Below are 25863 nucleotides of genomic sequence, written 5' to 3'. Positions count from 1 at the left end.
ACCTGGAACTTCAAACAAATCTAGTACTGTCAAAATATGGTACTAAGATAGTACAATAATTCAGTAAATACTAGATAGTACTATATTATCAAGGTAGTACTATATTATCAAGGTACAGTTTCAGTACTGTAAAGTTACAGTATTAAATAAGTACATGTGCAAAACTAAACAAGACACACATCAGCAGTTTGAATGTCCCCTTGGTATCTTATGGCTATTTTTTCATCAGTCTATAAAGATTTTAAAGGTTAAGTATTTTGTAACATGCGCAATTAAGTGACTAAAAGAAAAGGTCCATTTGTCAACTAAATGACAAGTACATTGTACCTATGAAAAAAAAACTTTCATCCTTTCATTGGAACATCTTTGTAAAAGTTGGCATGCTTATATGCAAACTTTTTACTGTAAACCTTTAATACTATTCACAAAAGTTTGACATAACTTTAAGTTTCATGCTAGGTATTATATTATTTGTTTAAAGACATCTTATTCTACATATACTTATAAAAGTGGGCCACACATGGTCCGTTTTGACTAATTGAGATTAAGGATATTTTCATTAATCTGTTTAAATCTGCTTAATTATGGCAATTAAAACATGAAATCTGTTTGAAAAACTTGTTTTTACAATTTGAAAATACAACTTAATCAACACCATAAGTTAGCCATTAGGCCATACAAAATTAATTTCCCGTATGTCAGACTCAGTCTCATAAAAAATTTCTAAAATTTCTAGAAAAAAATATTCTTTCCAAATTAATTACCCTCCCCCCCTCCAACTTTTCAATAATACATAAAAAAAAGAATGCACTCTAAAATATGATCTTTTAAAATTTTAAGTACAAAAAAATCAATACCTAAATTGAATTTTTTTCTATATCTCATAAAATCAAAGTACAAAAAAAATCATATTAGCAAGACCTAATCCTATTCATCACAGTTTATAGGAATTGAAATAAATCGTTTAGTTCTATTTCTGGGCAGACATGCCAATTTCAATTTCAAAACTTAAAAATGGAACTAAAATTGATTATAGGGCATAAAAGTACAAGTTTTGATCTATGTCTCAATTCAAATCAAAAAGCTTTATTTAAAATCGGCATGTCACGAAACAATAAAATAAGCTATTTCTATTCACAATACAAACTAAATAACCTCAAAATCTTAGCAAATCCTGTTACTATTTCAAATGTATTCAATTTGTGGTAAATTTATTATATTATATAATTTGCACTTTCTTTTCAGGAGAAATTAATAAATCATCCCATTAGATAACCAATATCAGCAGAACATCAAACAGTTTGACAAAATTAAGTCATAACTGATTAACCACTACAAATAGTATGTACTATAGGTAATAATAGAGAAGCTCGTAGGTTTGACTGCAGTTTTCATATTCCATAAAAAAAAAAAAATTTTCCATAATTTCCTTTGAAGCTAAATTTCATCATAAATCATTTTTTTATCTGTTAATGTTTGTTTACAATGATTTCCTTTCGTAAACATATCTACTGTCTTTACATCTCATCAGATATAACTGATGGTTGCAATTTTGAAAGCTATATTGCTGAAATAATCAAATAAGTTTTGGTCAGTTATTCAATTCTCTGAATATGTATAAAAGAGGTGTGGGTGTATGGCATTGCGACAATTAACAACACAATTAAACCTAAACAGACAATCTAGAGGTCAGCATACAGGCTTTGACAATAGACAAATTGTCAATTAAATACAATTATTTTGCAATTTTTCAAACATGTTTTTTTTTCTCAAGATTCTAAATATCTCTTCTAGACAATTCCAAGGAATACAATAAACATTGTTAAAAATAAATGGAGAATGTGTCTATGGGCCACAGATGCCGCCCCCACTTGTAAATATGCATGAGTCAATTTCCACATAAAGATGCAGGATTCACGTAGTTATGACTGTTTTGTGATTATAAGCATTGTGTATAAGTTTCATAACATTTGGTTGATGCAAACTAAAGTTAGAGAACGGAAACTACAGATTTAGCAATTTTTCCATTTATAAAGGGGCATAACCAAAGAACGGTAAAAGTGATGCCACCCAATTTCGGACTTGATCTGTGTTTTGTGTAATTAGCATTGTGTATAAGTTTGAGGCAAACTAAAGTTAGAGAATGGAAACGAAAAATTCAGCAATTTTCATGTTAATAAAGGGGCATAACTCATGAACAGTAAAAGTGATACCATCCAATTTCGAACTTGATCTGTGTTTTGTGGTAATAAGTACTGTGTATAAGTTTTATAACATTTGGTAAAGACAAACTAAAGTTAGAGAATAGGAACCAACTTTGGGGACGTACAGGACGGATGGACAAGAGTAATACAATGCCACTTTCGCTATGGCGGGAGCATAAAAATAAAAACAAAATTTGGAAGAATTCACTAAATTTATGCAGGATTGATGCTACTTTGGGATGTTGAACAAACCAGAGAATTTTCCCCCTGTAATAGTTGCATGTTTTATATTCAACTTTCTGGAGTGAGACGTTACAGCCAGGCTGGGGAATTGGGTAGCCAAATCATCATGTGAATCTTATAGTGTTATATGTCTACTTTTGATAAAAATGGAAATATCTTTATTGATATCCAAATGCAATGGTCTATCTCCCTATACAACAATAATACAAGATTTCTACAACCTACAAGTTTTTGTCAGAACTACATTCTTCTATCTCCACATTCCCATTGGCTTATTCATCTAATTATTCAGAGAAAAATATTTTTAAAGTGTTGTATCTCCGCTATTTTTCGGGTAATTTTGCTGTTAAATAATTATCAATATTATCTTAGTACTATGCCTAAATTGTTTGCATGGCTAAAACTCAATCTATGAGCAAGTCTTAGCAAGTCCAGCAGTAAAGAATTAGGGATATTACAGAGTTAAAAAATCCATAGTCTATCTCCTATAGAAATAAAGGGATGAATTTCTAAAACAACATTGTTTGAAGTGAAATGTTCTATCTCCAGTTAAGAGGATGCTTTATTTATCTAAGTTGCTTGTCTATTGAAAAAACAATCAAACAAAGAGTTACTCTGCATGTATGTAAATTTTATTCCTATATAACTTTTTATGTCTCAGTCAAATATAAAAGATTTGATTTTGATTGATTTTGGGTGTTTTAACGCCACTTTTAAGCACCGCTTTTGGGCTATTTCGTGGCGGCCAGTTTTTAATGGTAGAGGAAGCCGGAGTGACCGGAGAAAACCACGACCTTCGATAGGAAAACTGACAATCCTAGTCAATTTAAATTGGAGTTGAGTGCACCCGCACGAGCGGGGTTCGAACTCACAACCTCAGTGTTTATTGGCTAGTGATTACAGTAGTAACTACTTAGACCACTCGGCCACCGAGGCCCCCAAATATAAAAGATATTGTGCTTCTAAACTTTAACTTTAACACATCAATGTCCTCCTTTACAACATAACCATGGTTGTGCTCCGAAGAAAGGAGGCTGATACAGAGCATACATACATCAAGGGACATAACTCACCTAAAGGATCAGCAGTTTGTTTGCTGGCAGGTTTCTCTGACAAACTTTTCTGAGGGTCCACAAATATTCTGTAGTAGCCTTCCACCATTGTGACAAAGTTCTGAGTGTCTTGCTTCAACAGTCCTATATTTAGTGTCTGGCAAAGATATTTCATAAAAAATTTATGTTAAAAGGTTTTGTTTAAATTTATTGATTTTTGGTGTTTTAACTACATTTTTTTTAAAATAAGGCAATGAGTATGATCCATTAATTATTTGAAGAACTAGAAATATGAAGTCATAGAGAGTTTCTTTTTCTTTTTTGTTATTAGATTTATCAAATGCAATTCCTACAGAAAGCAGAGATATAAAAAATGAACCACAGCAGGAAAAATCCATTTTTAAGATACATTTACATTAGATCAAAACATATGGTCAAAAGATTATGTCATTTTAAAAAGTAAACTTTTGAAGTTTATTATATATACTGTAAATTCAGAATTTTTAGCACTGTTTTTACTGCTGTGAAAATTGCAAGAGATTGGTATCGCAAAGATAAAAACTCACACTTTAAACTTTGATGGCATTATTTGTATGCAGCATTTCCTGCAATCACATTAATCTTATAATTTTGTCCTTTCTTCAAAAATCCCAAAAATAAATGGACGCAAAAAATTTTGAATTTACAGTTAGCTGAATTCTTTTAAAACTAATAACCTAATCCCTGTGTTGTGAGCACAAGGACAGACCAACTTTATTACAGCCTGCATCTCTTTAGAAGACATGGTATGGCAAGATAGAAATATATATTGCCAAAATACCCCCCTTTTTCAATTTTTTTTTAGTATTTTCCAAACTAATAATAATAATAGTACACTTTTAGAGATTTGACTGTTTTTAAATAACATATTTTGAAATGATCTCAATATGAGTCTTACCTGTTGTTCATCTCCACTCAGTGAAATTTCCACTTTTTGCATATTTTCTTTCTCTTTAGCTACTTTCATTTTCTTTAACTTCTCAAAATCAGCCAACAAAGACAGCTAAAATACAAGTAAAATATTTACTCTACATCTCAATTGATGACATTATTTAACAATCAAAGCTTGGAAATGCTGAAAGGCAGTTTCTGTCTACTCGATGTTTCTGTGACTTCTCAAAATCAGCCAATCAAGTAAATTAAATACATGTACAAGTAAAATATTTAATCTGTCATTCAAAGGATGACATATTTTTATGAAAACTGAACAATAGTTACTGTATGCCATTTTTAATTGAGTTGATTTTGCAGTTAATCCTCAATTAATCATATGACACAATCACCATTGTCCTGTAGCTCTTCATTTTGATTTTAATTAAGATAAGTTTAATTAAATATCTATTTTAAATTTACTTTAACAGTTAACTATTTCATTAAAAATTGCATAATTTTTAAACAGTTTGAAGAATAACAAAAAAGTTGCTTTTGAAATAGATGAAATTAACTGTTTATTTTTGGTAGACATCAATTATTAGGCAAACTTGGTCAAATACCAACGATTAAATTACAAATTCAAAAAAAAGAGTGATACAGAATAGTTTTTCAGCTTACTGTAAAGCTACTAGTTGATAACTAAAATTATGAACTAACCATAGTCCAAAAAGTTTTTACAAAGGCTTTCTCTTTCTATAATATTAAAAGATGCAGTTCTTAGAAATTATATGTAATAGTCACTCATTGTCAATGGAGACTAGGAGAAAGTGCAACTTGCCAAGAAATGAGATATTATGTCATCTCTGACTGGATTGACATTGATGACGAATACAACGTTTAACTATATAATGTATTATGTCATGTAACCACTTCAATAATGTATAAAAAAAAATCTGCTTCCCCAATTTTGTCTAAAAAATTAAAACCCTTAAAAATTTGAATTTTTTTTTTCTTCTCCTGTTAAAAAATTTAGAGTTTATTATGTACTTAGTTTACATATGCTTTATTGTAACATATGCTTATATCATTTAACGTCACGGTACCCAAATTGCACCTATTTAATGAAAATAGCAGAGGAAATCTTACAAGTTTTCCTAGAGACTAAACAATTTGTATTTTTATGATTTGACACTATGCACGTCTTTCAACATAGGTAAATATATTTAAATATACACAAAAAGTCCACAGTATATATAAACAGATGAAGTGTTCACTGGAAAAAGTAAAATGTACGGAAACGTCGCCATGCGACGTCCACAAAAAGTCATCTTTTAAAAATTAGCAAATAAAATATGTTACAAGCATTCATTTCTTAAAAAATGAATAGTACGCATGGACTAACGTCATACTGTTCTAAATATTTAAAGAAATAAAACAAAATATCTATTATTCGACTTTTAAGGATGTGAATTTAAGCATGGATGTAATTTGGGTACTCTTCATTACAGAATCATGGATCGTTTGGAGGTCGCTTCAAACCCATTTTTCTATGATTCAAGAGTGGATTCAAAATTAAATTGATGGAACTATATAGTAAATAAGGATACATCTACAAAATAAACACAGAATGGAAACTTTTGTCCAGATCATAAATAAACGTAGGTGAAAAAACTGTCAAAATAGGTGCAATTTGGGTACTCTCACGTTATATGTAAACATATGTTCTCTGTAATATACTTTTTATGAGAATAAATTATTCATTGATTTATTTGCAGAATAATTTCTGTAGCATTTGATTAAGTAATGTTTTAATTAATAAAAAGGTAATTACTTAAATACTCTTCAGTAATTCACAACGGTCAATGTATATAAACGCTATGATGAATTTATTGTACACTTACACTGTAATTTTTTATGTTGGTAATCAGACTTATCCCAGCTTTTGGTCCTACAAGTACCATAGCTTCTGTCTTCTTATCCTGAAATACACCAACATCAAAACAAATAATTATTACATATCCTTATAAAGGATGAAAAAAGATATTGCTCATCTGAAGGTCAACATATTGTCCTCAATAATAGAAAATTTAAGCGTATAGAGTATCATTTAGAGTTAAAATATTTCTAGCATAGTTTTTCAAATAATTTCATGTAAATTCATGTTTTTGTAGATGTTTGTTACGTTCTGAAGCCAACACTTATTATTCAAAACAAGTAATTTGTTTTCTGTTTAGCTCAAATAACCCAAAATAGTCTAAGATGACTGTAACTTATGTCTCCAAAAATACTTCACTTCAAGAAAGTTTACTTAGTTTTTCTTTTTAGGAAATTCAGTACTTTTCAAACACCATTACTAGTCAATTGTCGAATTAAACATTGAAGTTTCCGTTCAATCAAATATAGCCAGAAAAATATCAGTAGCAAATATTTAGAACGCCGGTCTCTCATATTCATTTTGACGATAAAACTTTGAGACACCTACCAGCAGAGTTACCATAAACACACGACTACCGAATGTTTTCTGTTCACTGACAATTTTCATGTAATGTAGTTTGGCTTGCAGTGCTGTTAAATGTTTCTGTCCTGGTGCTGTAAGATTTTGGTTCATCTTCATCTGCTGAGTCAGCAATTTTCTTAAATCTTTCCCCTTCATAGTTGATCTCTCGTAAACAGGTACAAATTTTTCTAATCCACATTCTTTCCTGAAATATAATAAAAATTTGTTATGGAAAATATACAACTGAACATTATCAACATATATTAGAAGTATATGAATGATATTTTTGAACCCCTCCCTCCAAGTCACAAAATTTACTAAAATCCTCTTAAATAATTCAACTACAGATTCTTATAATCTAGTAAGATTACCCTTCTGGAGCACCTGAGATCACCCCCAGTTTTTGGTGGGGTTAATGTTGCTTGGTCTTTAATTTTCTATGTTGTTTTGTGTACTGTTGTTTGTCTGTTGGTCTTTTTCTTTTTTTACCCGTGGCATTATCAGATTATTTATGACTTATGAGTTTGAATGTTCCTTTGGTATCCTTTGCCTCTCTTTGATTTAAAATTCAAATTTTTGAGAGTTGTAATTGTGATAGCTATATTTAAATAAATACTTGCTGACATAGTACAATTCATGACTTCACAGTACCAAAAGTATGTTTTCTTTTGTAAAAAGGACAGCTGTCATTTGTAGGTATTTGAATACAAAACAACATGTTTTCCTGAAGTTTCATTTTGTTATTCAATAGTCTCAGCTAATTTAAAACACAGAAATGTGGAAAAAAGCATCTGTGTTTGCGTGAAAAGTGCAAAGACGATAATCAACAATAGCATAAAAACTGCACACATTAATTTATTCCCAAATGAATATTTAATTGTTTTAAAAGTACAACGCAACTCCGCTCAAATAAATCACTACATTTATTGCACTTTTATTCATACCAATTCATTTACTCTAACCCTGTTTTAATTACTAACACTTTCCCTCGTCCACATTTCCCTAATTCAATTTACGGCAAAGAGATGCAATGGTCTCATTTCAAGCATTTTTTTATTCCAACAATGCACTTTGTGTGACATAACATCAGTAATAAACATATATGGTTCTCATAACACTTTTTTAATTTGCTTGGATTGGAAGCTAGTAAATATTTTGTTTTGAGCGTTTCTGATGAAGGAAAATCCAGAACAGCCCTTCAAACATACAAAATTTTTAAGTGTTTCTTTTTTCATTCACAAGCACTGGATGACTACCAATGCTGATGGACTGTTGTCCCCAAGGATATCATCACCTCAGTAGTCAGCGCTTTGGAACATTTAACAATAATTCTCTGTTCCAAGGTTCCAACTCCCTAAGGCAAGGTTGACCTCACATGAAATTGGCTATTCTGTTCAGGTCCTTTAGGGCCTTATGTTACTATGTATTTACACTCTCCTGGCTTTCAAATATTTGGGTGTGAGCGTTCCAGAAAGACAGAATGGCGCTTCGGATGCACAAAACTTATAAAGTGTTTATTTCATTTCATTATATGCAATGGCAAAAAATGTTTCAATCTAAACAAGTTTTTATGATATAAAAGCCTGTCACTTACTCAATCGCTTTTAGATTGATTTTTCCAGATGCATTGCTTGACATGGCATGTTGTTGGATCTGTAAAGCTGCCAGTTTTAAAATGGTATCGCCCTTCAGATCAGGGAATCTGTCGTTAACAACATCATTGCAACACTGAAAAAATAGGAAAATCATGATTAAATCCAAAATATTTGTCTTTTATATATTTTTTTTTTGGTTAATTCACATCTAAACTTTGAAAGTTATAAGGGTCTAGATGGGGTTTTCAGAATAGAGAATAACGGGAGAATAAAATGCAAAACATTTAAAGAAATTACAAATATAGGCGAATAAATAAAGAAACAAGAATAATGGAATAGAGACTATGAGTCAAAATAAACAAGTGAAACTGCGAGCTACTGCTCCCTGATGATACCCCCGCTGCAACTGGATAATTTCAGTAGTGTAAAAATATGTAAGTGTTCGGTAAACAGGAAGTTGTTGAGTGATGAATCTGAAAACGCATCACACAGTATAGCTGACTTATAAACCCTGAAACCAAATTTCAGAAATCCTTATGATGTAGTTCCTGAGAAAGATGCGACGAAAAATATTCATGGGACAGATGGACGGACAGACAGACAGAGGTAAAACAGTATACCCCAACTTTTTTAAAGCGGTGGTATAATAAAGAATAGAGAAAAATTGTCTTAAATATTAAAGAACACCCCCAACCCCCCTTCAGTTATACCCATTTTTTAGTCATATATTTTCATGTCTATCTGTGACAGATATAAAATACAACCTGGTGAAATTCCACTTTATAATATGCAATATTAGTAAAATTTAGATTGCTTTTGGTTGGTTTTAAGAAACAGCATGAAATAAGTCCTTGAAATGTTGTTGATAAAAAAATAATTCTTTTTGAAAAATTTCATTTAACTAAATTATCAATACACAATTCCATTGTTTTAAAATATTTTCCAATTATAAAACCAATAATATTCTTCAAGTTTGAAATAGCACGAATTTTATTTTCCCCCTGTTTAATTTCATTTTTAGATTGAATGTGTCAAGTTCTCATAGTTTTAGATAACTAAAAAAAACAGCCTTCAAAAATTAGTTTTGAAATCAAATTACCAGAATAAATTTTTGCACTGTGAACAAATGCATATTAAAAGTCAAATGGCCTTAGAACAAATCCATTTTCTTCTCAATCAATTTACTTATTGTTGAAATTTGCATAACACATCGTTTTCTGAAATTGTCAGCTTTGACATGCCAAAGTTGTAAATGACTGTCTGAATTGTATTTGTTTTGATCTAAAACTGCTTTAAATGGAAATTTTTTGTGAAAATTCCAGTGAAATTTTGCATTTAAATCTGATTTAATTGCTTTACATTTCTGTCTACACAGTTTTATTTCTAAATGATTTTCATCAGTTTGCAGTTCTTGTTAATATAATGATTTTATCTATTATCATGATAAAAGTTCATCTTTCAGGAATTTTTTTGTTAACACTACTTGCAAAAATATTCTTTAAAAGATCTTATCATCCTAAAAATTGACAAAATTTTCCACTTCTACATATATTTTTTATCTCATTAACATCCTTTTTTCAAATGATTCATGACAACTCCCAACATCTAAACAGTCTTATAGTGCAGTTCTCTGTCTGTATATTTTTGTTGCTTTGCACGAGGTCAGGGAGTTGGCCAAAATAAAAGATTGTTTTAATGCAGAACTTGAGTTGTATATGCAGTCTGTGCCAAACTGTTTTAGGGTTTGTCTGACCGAAAAAGAAATTTGATGTTTTTCTTCTATATTTTCAACAAAAAGTCTGAAAATTTTTGTCTGACCAAATGACTTTTTGTCTGACATTTTGTCGGTCAGACAGAGTTTGGGATACACTGATATGTCCAAATATGAAATTTTATAATTCCTTACTCATATGTCCTTACTATTGCCTAAATCAGTTACAACCTTCTTGTCAGACCTGAAAAGCAAGACAAGTAACTTACCTGAAGATAGAAGTACTCAAAAGCTACAGGGTCTTCCTTCAGCAGGTCATAGGGGTCACAAGGGACAAACATTACACGGAATAGGCAACGAAAATGGCGAGCACCAGGTTTAGATGCAATCTAAAATATAAAGTTTTGCAACATTTCATTATTCAAACAATTATTTTTGTTGTTTTTTTTTTTCTTATTTTGTTTTGTAAATTGACTCAATAGTATTCATGAGGTCATTTCCCTGTCATTTCAGACATCGCTGTCTTGTATTTTTATGTTTGCAGACAACACTCATTTATTTTTACTGTCACAAACTGAGTTTTCAAACAACACAATAGAGTAATTGGGGAGGGTGTACAAGGATGGTAGTGAAATCTTTAGATTGCAGACATCAATCGTTTATTAACTATTCAAAATTGAGTTTTCTGACAACACATTAGAGTAATTAGGGAGGGTTTACAAGTATGGTAGTGACATCTTTAGATTTGCAGACATCAATCATTTATTTTACTATCACAAAGTGAGTTTCTGACAACACATTAGAATAATTGGGGAGGGTTAACATTGTATGGTAGTGAAATCTATAAATAACTTACCTCAGCTAATGTTTCATGTTCTTGAAGCAGTGTAACACGATTTGGCATATGACTTTTAATGTTTAATAGCACCAAGTTAAAATGTTGGATTTTCTTTATACTCAGCTTTTCTTGCAACGAATATACCACATCCTGGAATAGAACAGGGGAGATAATTAGGTAAAAGTTGAATAATACATAACAATAAGTTTGTTTGAAATTAGCAATCACCATTGCAAAGAAATCATATTTTTTTTTGTCCATACTGTATAAAAATAAGAAGATGTAGTATGATTGCCAATGAGACAACTTATCACCAGAGACCAAATGATGTAAAAATTAGCGACTTGATATCCTTTCAAATTTTTTTGCATATTAAGGAACATCCTATTATATTACGAGTTCATACTTTTCTATGTTGAGAAAAACCTAATAGATTTCAAGTTTAACAATGCTTAAACATAATTGCATAGAAATTTAATTGTTTTCAAAAAACTAAAACTGTCTACAGTGATCATTCACCTGTCTAAGATGAACACAACCTTTTGTATTATAAAGATAGAATTCAAAAGATTAAACTGTATTTTAAAATTTGCATTCATAAATTAGGAATCCTTACTTTAACTTGTGTTGCTCATTTTAATGCTATATTTTACAACTATAAAGTATAGACCTATCAAAGATTCCTTAATACGTACACATTTTCTAATATTGCTGACAAAACAAATATCTTTTCTAACAAAATAATACCAAATATTCATTGATCAGAGAAGAACCTCAGCTGATCGAGTAACATAACTTTTAACCTTTAACCTTATAAAGGTTTATACGAGAGGAAACAATCCATCTAATAACGGAAAGATTAATATGTGTAAGCATAAAACTATTGAATATCTTCAATCTAAACTGACAGTCCATACTCTTTCCTGACCATGTTTTTCTTCCGAAAAACTCATCAAGATATAAAAGTATGAGAATAAATTTAATCTACATGATGATAACAAAATTAGAAGAGTACAAAATGTCATTCAACATCAATCAATCCCTCTTTTGTATATATGATTTCCGATCGTCAATTTCCTTCAAAGATTGATATTATTATAAGACGTTCATTCCATCAGGACTATGAAAGTTGATTGTGTAATCAAGCATATATAAATTATGACAATTTCTTGCCTGTATGGCCTTCGGAAATATCTATAAAATTATTAAGTACAATCATCAAAATATGGATAGAAAGAAATGTCGGATTCATTAATATAATTCATCAATCAAGCAGAATAAAAGAATGGAAGCCGAGTTCTTTAATACAAAGAGGGGTTATCATTAAAAACCATACTTTCTTCTATGGAAAAGAAGCTGAATTATTGATTCTAATGTCTACCATGGACTAGAATACAAAAAGTGATGATCACAAACTTATACCTTAGCTATCATCCCTTCCTCATATTTATGGCAAAGCCCATGTTTGCTTTGCAGACCCAAAAATCATTTAAATAAATCGAAATTATAGTAGCATCATGTGTGCTTAAGCAGAGTTGCAATCTCAACAGAGATTTTTTTTCTTTTTTTTTTTTAGTGAAAATGACTGTAAAAACACCTGAGAATATGTGTTATATAATGAAAAAAAATAAAGTGCTGACCTTAACCCTTGAACATGTAACATAAAAATCCAGGGTCTATTCCACCCAAAGTCAAATTGTCCACCAGCAATTTGTCTGATTTAATTTATAGCTCAAAAAGTAGTGTCTAGTAACAAAACATTTCCAAAAATTACGCTTTTTTTAAAAGGCCCCAGAAATCTAGTAAGGTCTTGTTCTTTGCAATCAAATTTGGGTAAAAGTTAATCTCCAATAAATTCACACAATAACCTGTGACCTTGAAAACAAGACAGTTTTTGATTCCCATGTCATATCTCTTTTTTTAATACATCTCGATAAAATTCAAGTGTAACCGAAATCACAAGAAAAAGTAACATGAATGGTCTCTACTGTGAAAAGAAAATCTGATTTCTCAACTGGTGTAATATACATGGTCAAATCAATAAAAGAGGAAAGCCGTCTGGAACATTCAATTTTCGTAGGGAAGCATGAACAAGCGAACAAATGTCCTAACAATAAAAACAAGCAAAAAGCACTGACAAACAGAATTCTAACTATGTTAAGTCTGAGAACGGTTATAAGTTGAGTAGATCTTCTATACGACTTGGATTTGCGGAAACAGACGGACAAGAAATTCTAATAAATAGCTTTACAAACAGCATCTGTTTATGTCAACACTGATTCCAACAGCCAGACATTGGACAGTGATAATATGTCAGAAGGTAATTCAATATTATAGTTCTCGATGACACTCGTCACTTACAAGGGATAATCTGATTTGTTCAACATTAAACAATTTTCAATTCTGACTATCATAGCCTTCAGAACATCATCTATTTACATGATATTCAATCACTGATGTGAGACGTAAATTCAATTTTCTGTCGACAGTAAATAAAAGACTAACAGAATTACTGGATAAAATACTTAACAAGGACTGTCAGTAACAGAATCTGTCTGTTTTATGACGTTTATTGCTCCACACTTTTGGCTAAATTGCAGAAGAGGCATACAAAACGGCCCAATTTCCTTGGATGAAAGCTGAACAAATATCTTAACATTATCACAACAAACAATAAAGCACTGACAAACAGAATTCTAGCTATGTTAAGTCTGAGAACGGTAATAAGTTGAGTAGATCTTCTATACGACTTGTGTTTGCGGAAACAGACGGACAAAAAATTCTAATAAATAGCTTTACAAACAGCATCTGTTTATGTCAACACTGATTCCAACAGCCAGACATTGGACAGTGATAATATGTCAGAAGGTAATTTAATATTACGGTTCTCGATGACATCAGTCACTTACAAGGGATAATCTGATTTGTTCAACATTAAACAATTTTCAATTCTGACTATCATAGCCTTCAGAACATCATCTATTTACATGATATTCAATCACTGATGTGAGACGTAAAGTCAATTTTCTGTCGACAGTAAATAAAAGACTAACAGAATTACTGGATAAAATACTTAACAAGGACTGTCAGTAACAGAATCTGTCTGTTTTATGACGTTTATTGCTCCACACTTTTGGCTAAATTGCAGAAGAGGCATAAAAAACGGCCCAATTTCCTTGGATGAAAGCTGAACAAATATCTTAACATTATCACAACAAACAATAAAGCACTGACAAACAGAATTCTAGCTATGTTAAGTCTGAGAACGGTAATAAGTTGAGTAGATCTTCTATACGACTTGTGTTTGCGGAAACAGACGGACAAGAAATTCTAATAAATAGCTTTACAAACAGCATCCGTTTATGTCAACACAGATTCCAACAGCCAGACATTGGACAGTGATAATATGTCAATAGGTAATTCAATATTACGGTTCTCTATGACATCAGTCACTACAAGGGATAATCTGATTTCGTCAACATTAAACAATTTTCAAATCTGACTATCATAGCCTTCAGAACATCTATTTACATGATATTCAATCATTGATGTGTGACGTAAATTCAATTTTCTGTCGACAGTAAATAAAAGACTAACCGAATTACTGGATATAATACTTAATTAGGACTTTCAGTAACAGAATCTGTCTGTTATGACGTTTATTGCTCCACACTTTCAGCTAAATTGCGGAAGAGACATAAAAAATTTCCAATGGATACACAATCTCAGTTAATTGTTACAAGATGGCGACACTTAATGGTCCAATTTCCTAGGATGATGGCCAGACAATAATTTACTCTAGTAAAGACTAGGGTTAACAGCAGAGATTTGTGTGATAAAAGTGCATGCCAAGTTAAGATAAATTTTTCGCATAGGGGGAGCAAGAAGATATTAGTTTACTGTCTGTCTCAATGTTTTTCGAAAAAACATTGAGACAAACAGTACTCTATTTTTCATTTCCAAAAATTTTTTACTTTTAATATTATTTATTTAATTGCATTAAATTAAAGGTATCTGCTTCTTTCTTTTTTAATTAGAGGCTAAAAGATTATGAATAAAGAAGAATGTGTCTGAGGATATGATTCCCCCCTCAATTTTGGCAATTTTCCATGTTAAAAAGGGCATAACTCTAGAACGGTAAATGACTCACAATCCAAATTCGATCTCTGTCTGCGTGTTGTGGTTCTTAGCATTGTGCATGAGTTTCATAAAATTTGTAAAAAGACAAACTTAAGTTAAGAATGTGGAAACGAAACTTAGGATGGACGGAAAGACAGACAGTCAAGGGAAACACTTAATGTCCATGTTGACTATGGCTGGGACATAATAAACTATGCAAAAAAAGTTTCAAAGTCAATGAACAGTGACAGAGAGCCAATTTATTTCTGTGGATATGAGAAATATTCCAATGCTGTAACAACTGCATACCAAAATATCATTGACTTATCATTAGCGGTTCACCTTAACTTAGAACCTAATCATTATTGCTGGAAACAGCAGGCCTCAGTCTCACCTCTGCTATTTTGTTGAGGTAAGACAAAAATGTTTAAATTCAAAATCAAATTATCTTAGATTACACAATTAACCTGGAGGCAAAAAAAAAAGATGAATGATGAATGCAGGCATTGCATAAACTATTTATAACTACTTTCTTTATAAAGATTTAGGTCTGTGGGCCATCTTGTATTTGAATAAAACTTTCAAACATTATGACTTCTCTCCCATTGTTGACTTAATTGAAAAATGGTATCAGCCATCCTATTGATTTTACAGAGAGTTTGTTCATTTTCACACTAATTTGTGAGTTAACAGCATTTTACGTAATTAACTATCTTTTAATACTGACATCCAATTTTTGAATTAAAGGATTGAAATCCTATAAAAACAGATTGCCTTTTTAAAATTAAATGGTTATATTTCCCCTTGCAGGCACACATGAAACCATAGCTTACCGGTATATATTAAATTCAAGCTTCAACAGTCAGGAGACTTACTTAAATGAGTGATTTTCTAAATCACTGATTCAAGTAACATTATGTACATAAAGGTTGGAAGTAAGAGTTGTCTTTCTTTAATAATCACCTATTTAAGTAGTACAAATTAATCACTAGACTAAGTGATTTAATTTTATTGTAGCTTTAAATATAGAATACTAATGATCCAGGAACTAATTATGTTGCTAAAATTATCAGAACCAACATCTGTGTTGATAGGATGACCGGGTCATGTCAGGTGATGACCTTGTACTAAATCTAGGATAATGACATAAAAATCACTTGTTCAAGTATCATACCTCAATTTCCTTCCAAAAAATCACTTCTTTTTAAGTATCATTATTTAAATGACCCCCACTAATTTCAACACCCCCAAACAGTGAAATTTTGATCGCGAACAGAGAATTTTATTACATAATCTATAAGATGAAACCTTGAATTTTACAGGAAAAATACTCCCACTGCTGGGAAAAATCTGTTGAGAAAGTATCAGTTCATTATGTAAAGCCATTTTTATAGCATTTTTTCAAGTAAAATAGAATTTGCAGCTAAATGATTGCATCAAAGGCATAAACCTTGATGCTTAAAAGAGGCAAAAAGTTCATTTTTTTCAATTTTACTAATGAAAAGATATTATCTAAAGTTATGTGTTTAAAATTTTGGTAAAACTACAAAATCACAATTTGTGACAAAACTTCGAATTTGCTACCTGAATAAGTGATTTTTAAATCACTTATTTCAATAAGTCCCCTGACTGTTCAAGTAAATGTCTGCAATCTGAGAAAATTATTCAATTTTTGATTGATTGATTGGTGTTTAATGCCACTTTCAGCACTATTGGCTATTTTGTGGAGGTCAGTTTTTATTGGTGTAAGAAGCTGGCCTTGAGAGAATCACTGACCTTTGGCTGAAAAACCGACAATCCTTAAGTCAATTAAGATTGGAATCAAACACACCTGCCAACAGCAGGGTTTGAACTTACAACCTCAGTGTTGACAGGCTACTGATACTGTAGTTGGACAAGTTTGACCACCAAGACCCCAGACAAAACTAGTTTAACCTCCAACATTATAAGGTCCTTGTCCCAATTTAAGAACTTGATGATGGATGGCTCCTTAACGTTCATGTTAATGTAATATGAATATTAACCCCGCTTTGTACTAAACTGACACACTGAGCTGGATATTTAAAGTGCTAGTTCACAAGGTAATAGTCCGCAGGAATACATGTCACCTTCAACCCAGACACATTATTCTGACTCTTAGCAGACCAGTCTTTGCTCTTAACTCCTTAATGCCGCGTGCTTAGTGGAAAGCAGGAGATACCAACTTTGAATAATTTGAATAAAATACTGTTTAAACTAAAACCAATTTTGAAGTCTTTGGTTCGACTTGGAAGGGGTTCAAACCCTGCCCTCCTGCCCTCCTGCACTCGAGGCAAATGCGCTGCCACCAGACCACCGAGGCGGTTTCTTTTAAAGAATTTGGCGTTATTTGAAGATGAAAATCTTACAACTATAATAAATCGTACATCATGTTCAGCAATATTAACATCTTTGATAATGCGAATATCTATTTACAATATATTTACTGTGTAAGGTTTAAAAAAAACACCTCAATTATCTAAATGATAGACGAAAGGGGAAATAACCCACTGTGGAAGGGAGGGAAATGATGTTGTAGCTATCTTACCTTTACTGTGGTTTTGTTGTCATATTTGAATGATTTTGTCTGTCCATTCTCCAGGAACACCTTCAATACATTTGGCATGAAAGGCACATAACTCTCTAAATGGGACGGCTGAAATAAACAATTAAAAACATACATGTATTTCTGGTATTGTACTATATGTTCTTATGACTAAAGAGTTGACTGGGAAAACATTGTGCAGAGTTCAAACTCACAACCTCAGTGTTGACAGGCTAGTGGTACAGTAAATGAACTACTTAGATGACTCATCCTCACACACATGAAAAAGAGACCCAAATGCAGAGATAAAATAAATGGGGAATGTGTCCATGGGACACAGATGACGCACCCGCTTGCATAATAACGTTATAAAGGTACATAACTCACGAATGGAAAAAGTGACACTACCCAAATTTCTACTTGATCTGAATTTTCTGGAAATAAGCATTGTGTATAAGTTTCATGACATTTGGTAGAGGCAAACTCCAGTAAGGGAACGGAAACGAAAAATTCAGTAATTTTTTTCATTTGTAAAGGGGCATTACTCCAGAACGGTAAAAGTGACACCACTAAAATTCAAACTTGATCCGTGTTTTGTGGCAATAAGCATTGTGTATAAGTTTCATAACATTGAGTTGAGGCAAACTTAAGTTAGAAAACAGAAACCAATTTTGGGACAGACGTACGTACGGAAGGACGGACGGACAAGGGTAAAACTAAATGCCCCCTCCGCTACGGCGGGGCATAAAAAGACATGGTTACACTTGGAATCAGGGAGAATGGCAAAAGATAGATCTAGTTGGAGGTTCCTTACTGGTGCCTTATATGTTCATGAACATAAAGAGGACCAAGTAAATGTTCATAGGACATAAACATCTTATCCTCCTGATTATTCATGAAATATTTGACACAGGACATTGACAGTACCAAATTCAATCCAAGATATTACAAGTTTGCATGATACTCTAATTAAGTCTTTTGTTATTTACCAAGAAAACTAAGGATCTCATCAGAAACTAATGTCAGTGTTATCTGCATAAACAAAAATATCTTTTTGTTTATCCTAGGCATGGGACATTTTATTTTCTGTAATTTGAAAAAGGTTTAACGGATATTTTTCCATGTACTTTAATTAGCACTCTCATTTCACATCAGAATTAGTTGCTATCTGCAGGTTTTATGAGCTTTGAAATAAGTATCTGATGAATCAACATCAAGAATTGTCTGCAATCTGTTTTACCAACACAATAAATATCACATGAGTACAAATATTTTCATTAGAAGACATTACAATAAAAGGATACATTCATTTAATGATTATTTGGCACAGAATAAATACTCTTTAGGGCAATGAAATTCTATCTATAGATATAGTTTGTCTGCACTGGATATACAAATCACCATAGAAGTTCTTTACTGTTTTGGTATCATTGTTTGTGCTATGCAAAAACATCATTTAATATGTTGTGGGATTTTAAATTTGTGATTTCAGATAATGATTATTTGGCTTCTTGATACTCTTTAAGGGCAATGAAATTCTATTTATAGATATAGAATGTCTGCACTGAATATACAAATTACTGCATGCGGACTTTTCTTTGTGGGTATCAATTTTCTTGATTTGTCAGGTTTAAAATTCATAGTTGAAAGATTATATCACATTTGGACACAAGGGAAAATATGTTTTTCCCCGAATGCTAAAAATTTTTGGGTGGAGACAACCACAAAATCCCACAGAAATTGGTACCTCCCAAACAATAATGTATATACAAGTAATTGTTGATACCCTTGCAATCTTAATTATGAGATGTACCAAAATCTATTACAAAGAGATGCTGACTAGTTTTTCTGAGTGATATTATTATACAAATAAATTCTCCTGGTAACCTTTCTCTATGTTGAGCAAAGGGTTATATGAAAATTACTGTTTACGTCACAGTTAATTTTGGTGTCCTCTTCTTGGTCAGTGTTTAATTAACTAATTTCAATTTAAAATATAATCAAACAACAAATTGGAATTAAGAAACTGAACTTTTGAGACTAAATATTTGATTGCAGGATAAAAACATTATTCGTACATTGAAGGAAAATAAAAAAATTATTTGTAATTTGTAATCGCTACAAAACAGGAGAAAAGTTTGACAAGCTTCACTTTTCTTCCTGTTTCTAAAGCTGGTACAAATAAAGGTAATATATCAATTGTCGTAAAATGTACAAATATGTTTTATATGTATATCATGAGTAATTTGAGTTGATTATATAGTCATATTATATAGAATGAAGTTCAATATTATACAGAGAATAAAATGACATTTTCTGGAGCCATGTCGCTATGATCCCGGTACAGATATTATACAAAACTGGCAATGACATTTTGTGCATATTGGAAATAATTTTCTGTTGACATTTTACTTCAATATCCATAGCCTGCAATAAAGGATTGATGAAGGACAAAATAGTCATGACAAATGACTTTACAATTCTCAGAACTCTATCCAGCAACCATCATAACAAGGTCATACTAAGGACTTCTGGGTAATTTCAATAGAAAGACATGGGGTATAAATGTCAGTGATACATCTATCTACCGAGGACCAAATTCTGGAATCTGGGGGATAGCTGTTGTATTGGCAATCATACTGTCATGAAATAGAAGTTCCTTCATAATATAAGTTTCAAGTAAAAAACTATACTGTAATATTATTTCCACTGGAACAAACATTACAGTATTTTTTCCTTACGGAATAAAGGTTATATAATATCTGTTACAACAGGAACAGATATGGCATAGTTTATAACAAAGTTTCCAGTGGAACTTCTGTTAGGCTGAACAAATATACTTTGATAATACCACATCTCTTTATTTTCGTATAGTTCTTTGTTTTTTATCTCTACACTTTACCATACATCAATGTAAGATTCCCTAACCTTAGTTACCAAAGTTGGTTAGAAATGCTAAATGGCTATCTTGTTTATGAATTTCTTGTTAACTTTTTAAGATATTTCTTGTTATAAATTGGAAGCTATTCCTAGAACACTAACTGCATAAAACCTTTGTCTGTTAAATCTACCAGGAGTTGTAAAACATCTAGTGCAAAACGATTGAGAATATTTTAAAAATTACTAAAAAGATTAGACTTTCTATTTTTAAAAGTCATCTCAATTACTACTGTAAATTTAGAAATTATTGCGTGCATTTATTATTGCGATTTTGTCATTTTAGACTAAAATGCGATTTTAATTTTTGCGATATTGAGAAAAATCCTGTTTAATTCATATAAAAAAAATTCAAAATGCGAGTTTAAATTATTGCGATTATAACCCCGTCGCATTTTTCGCAATAATAAAAACATCGCAATAATTTCTGAATTCACAGTAATATCATTTTAATGGATTCCACAGAGGGTTGAAATATAATGTTTGCCTGATGTTATGGTCTTTTACTCTATTAAAATTCATCTTTCTAATTCAGGGATATTATATAGATTAAGAGCAATTTTTTCTTGATTATCCAAGCATAAGTTCTGCCAAATATGGCACCAAATTTGCATAAAATCCATAGATTTCTTTACTAGTGTATACATTTAACAGTCAGATGGAACATTTCCAATATAGCGACACAAAGTTTGCTGACTTAGCACACATTTTATTCCCCATTAGTATACAGGAAATTATACATTTTTATCATGAATTCCTTTTTCAAAGAAATAACTTTTCCTAGGGATTTTGTCAAAATATGAGGTAACTAGATATCATTGAGATGGGAGCCATCTCTGTGGGCCCCACTGTGAATAATGTGTGGTAAATAATTTGTATCTTTATCATCATGATCATTGGACATGGGGTTGTCTACTGAAACCAAAGTTTTTGACCTTGACCTTTGACCTAGGAAGTTATATATAAATTATGACACACCCTCTGTTGTTGGTTTATTTACATGTCAAATATAAACTTTGAAATCATAACGGTTCTCAAGATATAGAGCGGACACGATCTTTACCATAGGACATAGGGTTGTCAACTAAAACCAAAGTTTTTGACCTTGACCTTTGACCTAGGAAGTTGTACATAAATTATGACACACCCTCTGGTGTTGGTTTATATACATGTCAAGTATAAACTTTGAAATCATAACGGTTCTCAAGATATAGAGCAGACACGATCTTTACCACAGGACATGGGGTTGTCAACTAAAACCAAAGTTTTTGACCTTGACCTTTGACCTAGGAAGTTGTACATACATTATGACACACCCTCTGGTGTTGGTTAATATACATGTCAAGTATAAACTTTGAAATCATAACAGTTCTCTAGATATAAAGCGGACACAATTTGTTACTGACGGACGGACAGACTGATCACTATAGGGCGTCCGCCATTCGGGGGGGCCCTAATTAATTTGCTGCTGTAATTTGATATCAACCAGCACCATTCTATCACTTAATCATTCCAGAGTTTATCGCCATCCAAAATTAAAATTACTTGCATCCATCTCATTGATTTTGTTTCTCCTTAAAACAAAAAGCTTAGTAATATGTAGTGTCAAAAAGATTTGTAATTTTGAAAATTTTGAGGCAAACTTTATTTTTTTTTATGTTTTTCTGATACTTGCAACTAACAAATTCGACTTATTAGTTTTGCTTCTCCCTTAAAACAACAAGCCTAGTAAAATGTAATGTACATAACATTTGTAATTTTGAAAATTTTGAGATATTCCTTTATTTGCCTTGGAATTTTTTTGGGTTTTTCTGAAGAGAAATTGAAATATTCATGTCACAACCAATGTAAATATGTTGTATGTTGGAAATGTTAATTCTTTTGGTCTACTTTTTGATAAAAGAATTGGAAAGGAAACACGCACACAAATGTCCATCTTGTTCATTGTGAATACATACAAAAGAGTAATTTCTAGTCTCCTATTTTACAAATAGTTGTAAGGGGGTCTCATTGGGGGGGTTCTGATCACGGATCCCCCTTACTGTTTTGTCAGATTCCCGTATCCCGCTTACACTATGTACGTAAGCAATTCTCATTTTTATATAATTTCTTGTGTCCCCCTATACTTCATTTCTTGTTTTCACGCCACAATAATTTGACTTTCACGTGTCACGCTTACAAAAAATCGTCAATCCCGAGACACGCTTAGACCCCAATGAGACCCACTTGTAAACAAGGCTTTTAGACAAGTATGTAATAAGATAAAACAAAGTCTTATGTAATTAAAGACCATGTCCAGAAAGCTTCACTTTTCCAAAGAAATATATTCAATAAGGAATATTACTAATTGCATTTGAGATTAAATATCGGACGTTTAACAGATATTGAATTTCGAATATCAAATTTCTTATATTAAATTGCAAATATTGAATTTCAGATATTAAATTTCCAAATCTCATATGATCCTTCTGGACTTCACTAGCTGCAAATACCAAAGTTTTATGTCATAGACGTCTTTACAATAGCACAAAAAGTATACTTTAAGAGTCAAATGAGAAAATCAGTCCATGCATTAATATCTTAACTATCATGTAAATATTAGAAAACAGTTTTGATTTTAATAAATGGGTTCTTTATCATAAGAGGAATGGTGCAGGAATGAGCTACTGGGTCATGAGAGGCACAATGTCAGTATAACCTCCAAACTCTCAGGTCAAAGTAAATATTTGACCTCAAAATACTGCATATAACATATAATACTTACTGCCGCTTTCTCATAGAATAAATCCCAACCAAAAATATCAACAGATTCATGAAAATCTATTTCATAAAAACTTGACATATTTTAACAACATCCGATATGCAGAAAACAATAAATCCAGATTATATTCAAACTCACATGTTGTGGCGGTGAACCGCCATTGACCATGTTCACAGTAACACATTCGGCAAACCGAACTCGTGACGGGTTATTCTTCAACTTTGCTTTTTTGGCAGCTGTTAACAAGGCAGATTTCCTAATGGACTGAAAAATAAAGACAATAATTTGATAACTGGACATATTTGCTGATTTGCCAATATAACACAATACCTCTTTTTTTTTATTCTAAAGATGTTATCTGCAATTTAAAAATATCAAATTAGACAAATCACCTCCAAGTTTGTTTTTGAAGTATTCTAATTACTAAAATTCCTTTAATTACCAGGTTTGAATGATTTAAATCATTGTTGTGTTTTAATTAACAATTTTATGGCCGGTAAACATACATGTAAACAAAGAAATGGAGCCACAATTAATAACAGTTAATATTTTTCTTGTATTTAACTATAAAATAGCTGAGGGGCAAATTAACCATTGATGATTAGGGGTGTATAATACCCGTAATGAATAATATTCATTTCCTCAATTTTGGGGGGATATACACTTGCATCCCTTAGATTCCCCTCCCCAAATTCTAACTGCCTCTTAATCCATCTGCTAGATCTGATCAATTCTAAACATCCATTAACAGAATCACTCTTGCATGAAATGTAGGTCATTGATCCAACAAAATATCCTTCCTCTATGACTTGTAGATGTTTAGATCTGGACCCTACAGCAAAACTTAACCAGTCATTTATGTGTAAAATAAAGACTAAAAGTACTAAATTTTTGTGGTATGAAAACTATGCAATGACATTTTTAAGAACTTGTTGTGAACTCACAATACCCCCAACCCCTCACCCACCCGTATAAAGGGCAACAGATAATGACCTGATGGCATCGTTTTTTCTGTCTATTTTAAGATATGATTATTTTCGGTGTTTATTTCAGGCAGATTCAGGAGTGGGTATATGTGGAGGAGAATGATTGCAATCTGATAAAAAGTATAGGAGTAAAATAGCATCAGGTCAAGAAAATGACTGACGATGGGTCAAAACTATATACCCCCGCTTATTGTAGCATGGGGTATAGATATCTCTTTCCTATTACTTGTAATTGCTTTTTAGTTAGTTTAAATATGAAATATTTGAATTATCCCTGAATTCAATTGCACATCGCGTTGCCAATGACTCTCCTCATCAACTGTGGAATTGGCAGCAGACGTCATCTTGCATTAGAAAAAGATGTTCCCACAACTTGACAATTAATCAGTATAATTTCTTTACAGATATAAATGACTTCAAACTATATTAAGCATTTTGTCGTTTAGGTATCATTTAAAATGAAAAAATGCAAACTCAATTAAGCTGCCTTTTTCATACATGCACACAAAGTTCATGCTATTCATATGTTAATAAAATAATACAATTTAAACAGTGCATAATTCAAATTTATATACTTTGTAACTGAAATATAGCAATATTTTAAATATATTTAATGAAATTATACATGCAACATATATAATTGATCTGACAATAATTATTTGATGAATGAGTGAACCTAAATATTTAAACTTCAAACTGTTGATACACATTCAATAACTAAGAATTTATACTATAATCTGAAAAAGACATCTAGCAAATGTAAAGGGTCAATCAATTTCATAAATAATTTGCATATTTAGATCAATAAGAGCAAGAATTTAAACTTTAATAATGTCAAAATACAACTTCTTTCATTTTCCAAAGGGATACTTATTTATAACCTTCAGTCTCCAATATTGTCTCTGAGAAATAAGGGGGTTGAGCGCTGGCACTCTAGCTGGCACTCTAAAATTACGGTATCAGGAATATTAATCGACAGGTAAAGAAAAAATATCAAGTAAATAAAATATCTAACAAAGAAAAGAATGAGATAAATTATGGATCAAAACAAACAATGTTAAACTCACAGCAAAACCATTCAAATTATTAAACTCAGTTTAGGTATAACATCTTTTTTTTGTAAATGGTTAGAAAAAATAACTAATTAAAAAAAGGAATAAGGCTGGAAAAATAGTTTCTAATGAGAATTATAATATCCATCACTGTAAAACTAAAACCATAAAATGAGATTATTTTAGAGCCGTGTCCATGATCAGATGTGTGATTATAGCAAGCTACAAATGATGGTTAAATTTACTGTTTTCTTATGACTAACCTGGGATTCCAGCTACATAAAAACAAAATTGACAGTTTATTGAATATAATATGAGAGTTTTATGGAATTGATATGAGTTAGCTGCACAAATATTCTGCATAAGAGTTAATTTGGACCTTGGTCAACCTGG

The 25863-nt window shown here is 31.5% G+C and overlaps 1 protein-coding gene and 1 long non-coding RNA gene across 10 annotated transcripts in view; one reads left to right on the top strand and one right to left on the bottom strand.

Moving 5' to 3' along the window:
• The window catches only part of LOC127715157 (uncharacterized), a 112972-nt gene that overhangs the window by 25864 nt on the left and 61245 nt on the right, over positions 1-25863 (bottom strand). For 8 of the 9 annotated variants that reach the window (XM_052221182.1, XM_052221176.1, XM_052221178.1 and 5 more), the window contains exons 7-15: positions 23571-23696; positions 17738-17845; positions 11071-11202; positions 10484-10603; positions 8503-8636; positions 6894-7113; positions 6313-6390; positions 4437-4541; positions 3521-3656 (exon numbers count right to left, since the gene is read on the bottom strand). In XM_052221182.1, coding sequence (XP_052077142.1) covers positions 3521-3656; positions 4437-4541; positions 6313-6390; positions 6894-7113; positions 8503-8636; positions 10484-10603; positions 11071-11202; positions 17738-17845; positions 23571-23696 — 1159 coding nt within the window. Of the gene's footprint in view, positions 1-3520; positions 3657-4436; positions 4542-6312; positions 6391-6893; positions 7114-8502; positions 8637-10483; positions 10604-11070; positions 11203-17737; positions 17846-23435; positions 23697-25863 lie in introns of those variants that run through there. The other variant, XM_052221184.1, reaches the window with a different exon arrangement.
• LOC127715199 (uncharacterized) overlaps positions 1-25863 on the top strand; it is a 507760-nt gene that overhangs the window by 445205 nt on the left and 36692 nt on the right. The window lies entirely within an intron of this gene.

Source organism: Mytilus californianus, unplaced genomic scaffold (assembly GCF_021869535.1).
Source record: "Mytilus californianus isolate M0D057914Y unplaced genomic scaffold, xbMytCali1.0.p SCAF_9, whole genome shotgun sequence".
Lineage (NCBI taxonomy): Eukaryota > Metazoa > Mollusca > Bivalvia > Mytilida > Mytilidae > Mytilus > Mytilus californianus.
Note: the sequence above shows the minus strand (reverse complement) of the source record. Positions and strands in the feature narration are given on the sequence as shown.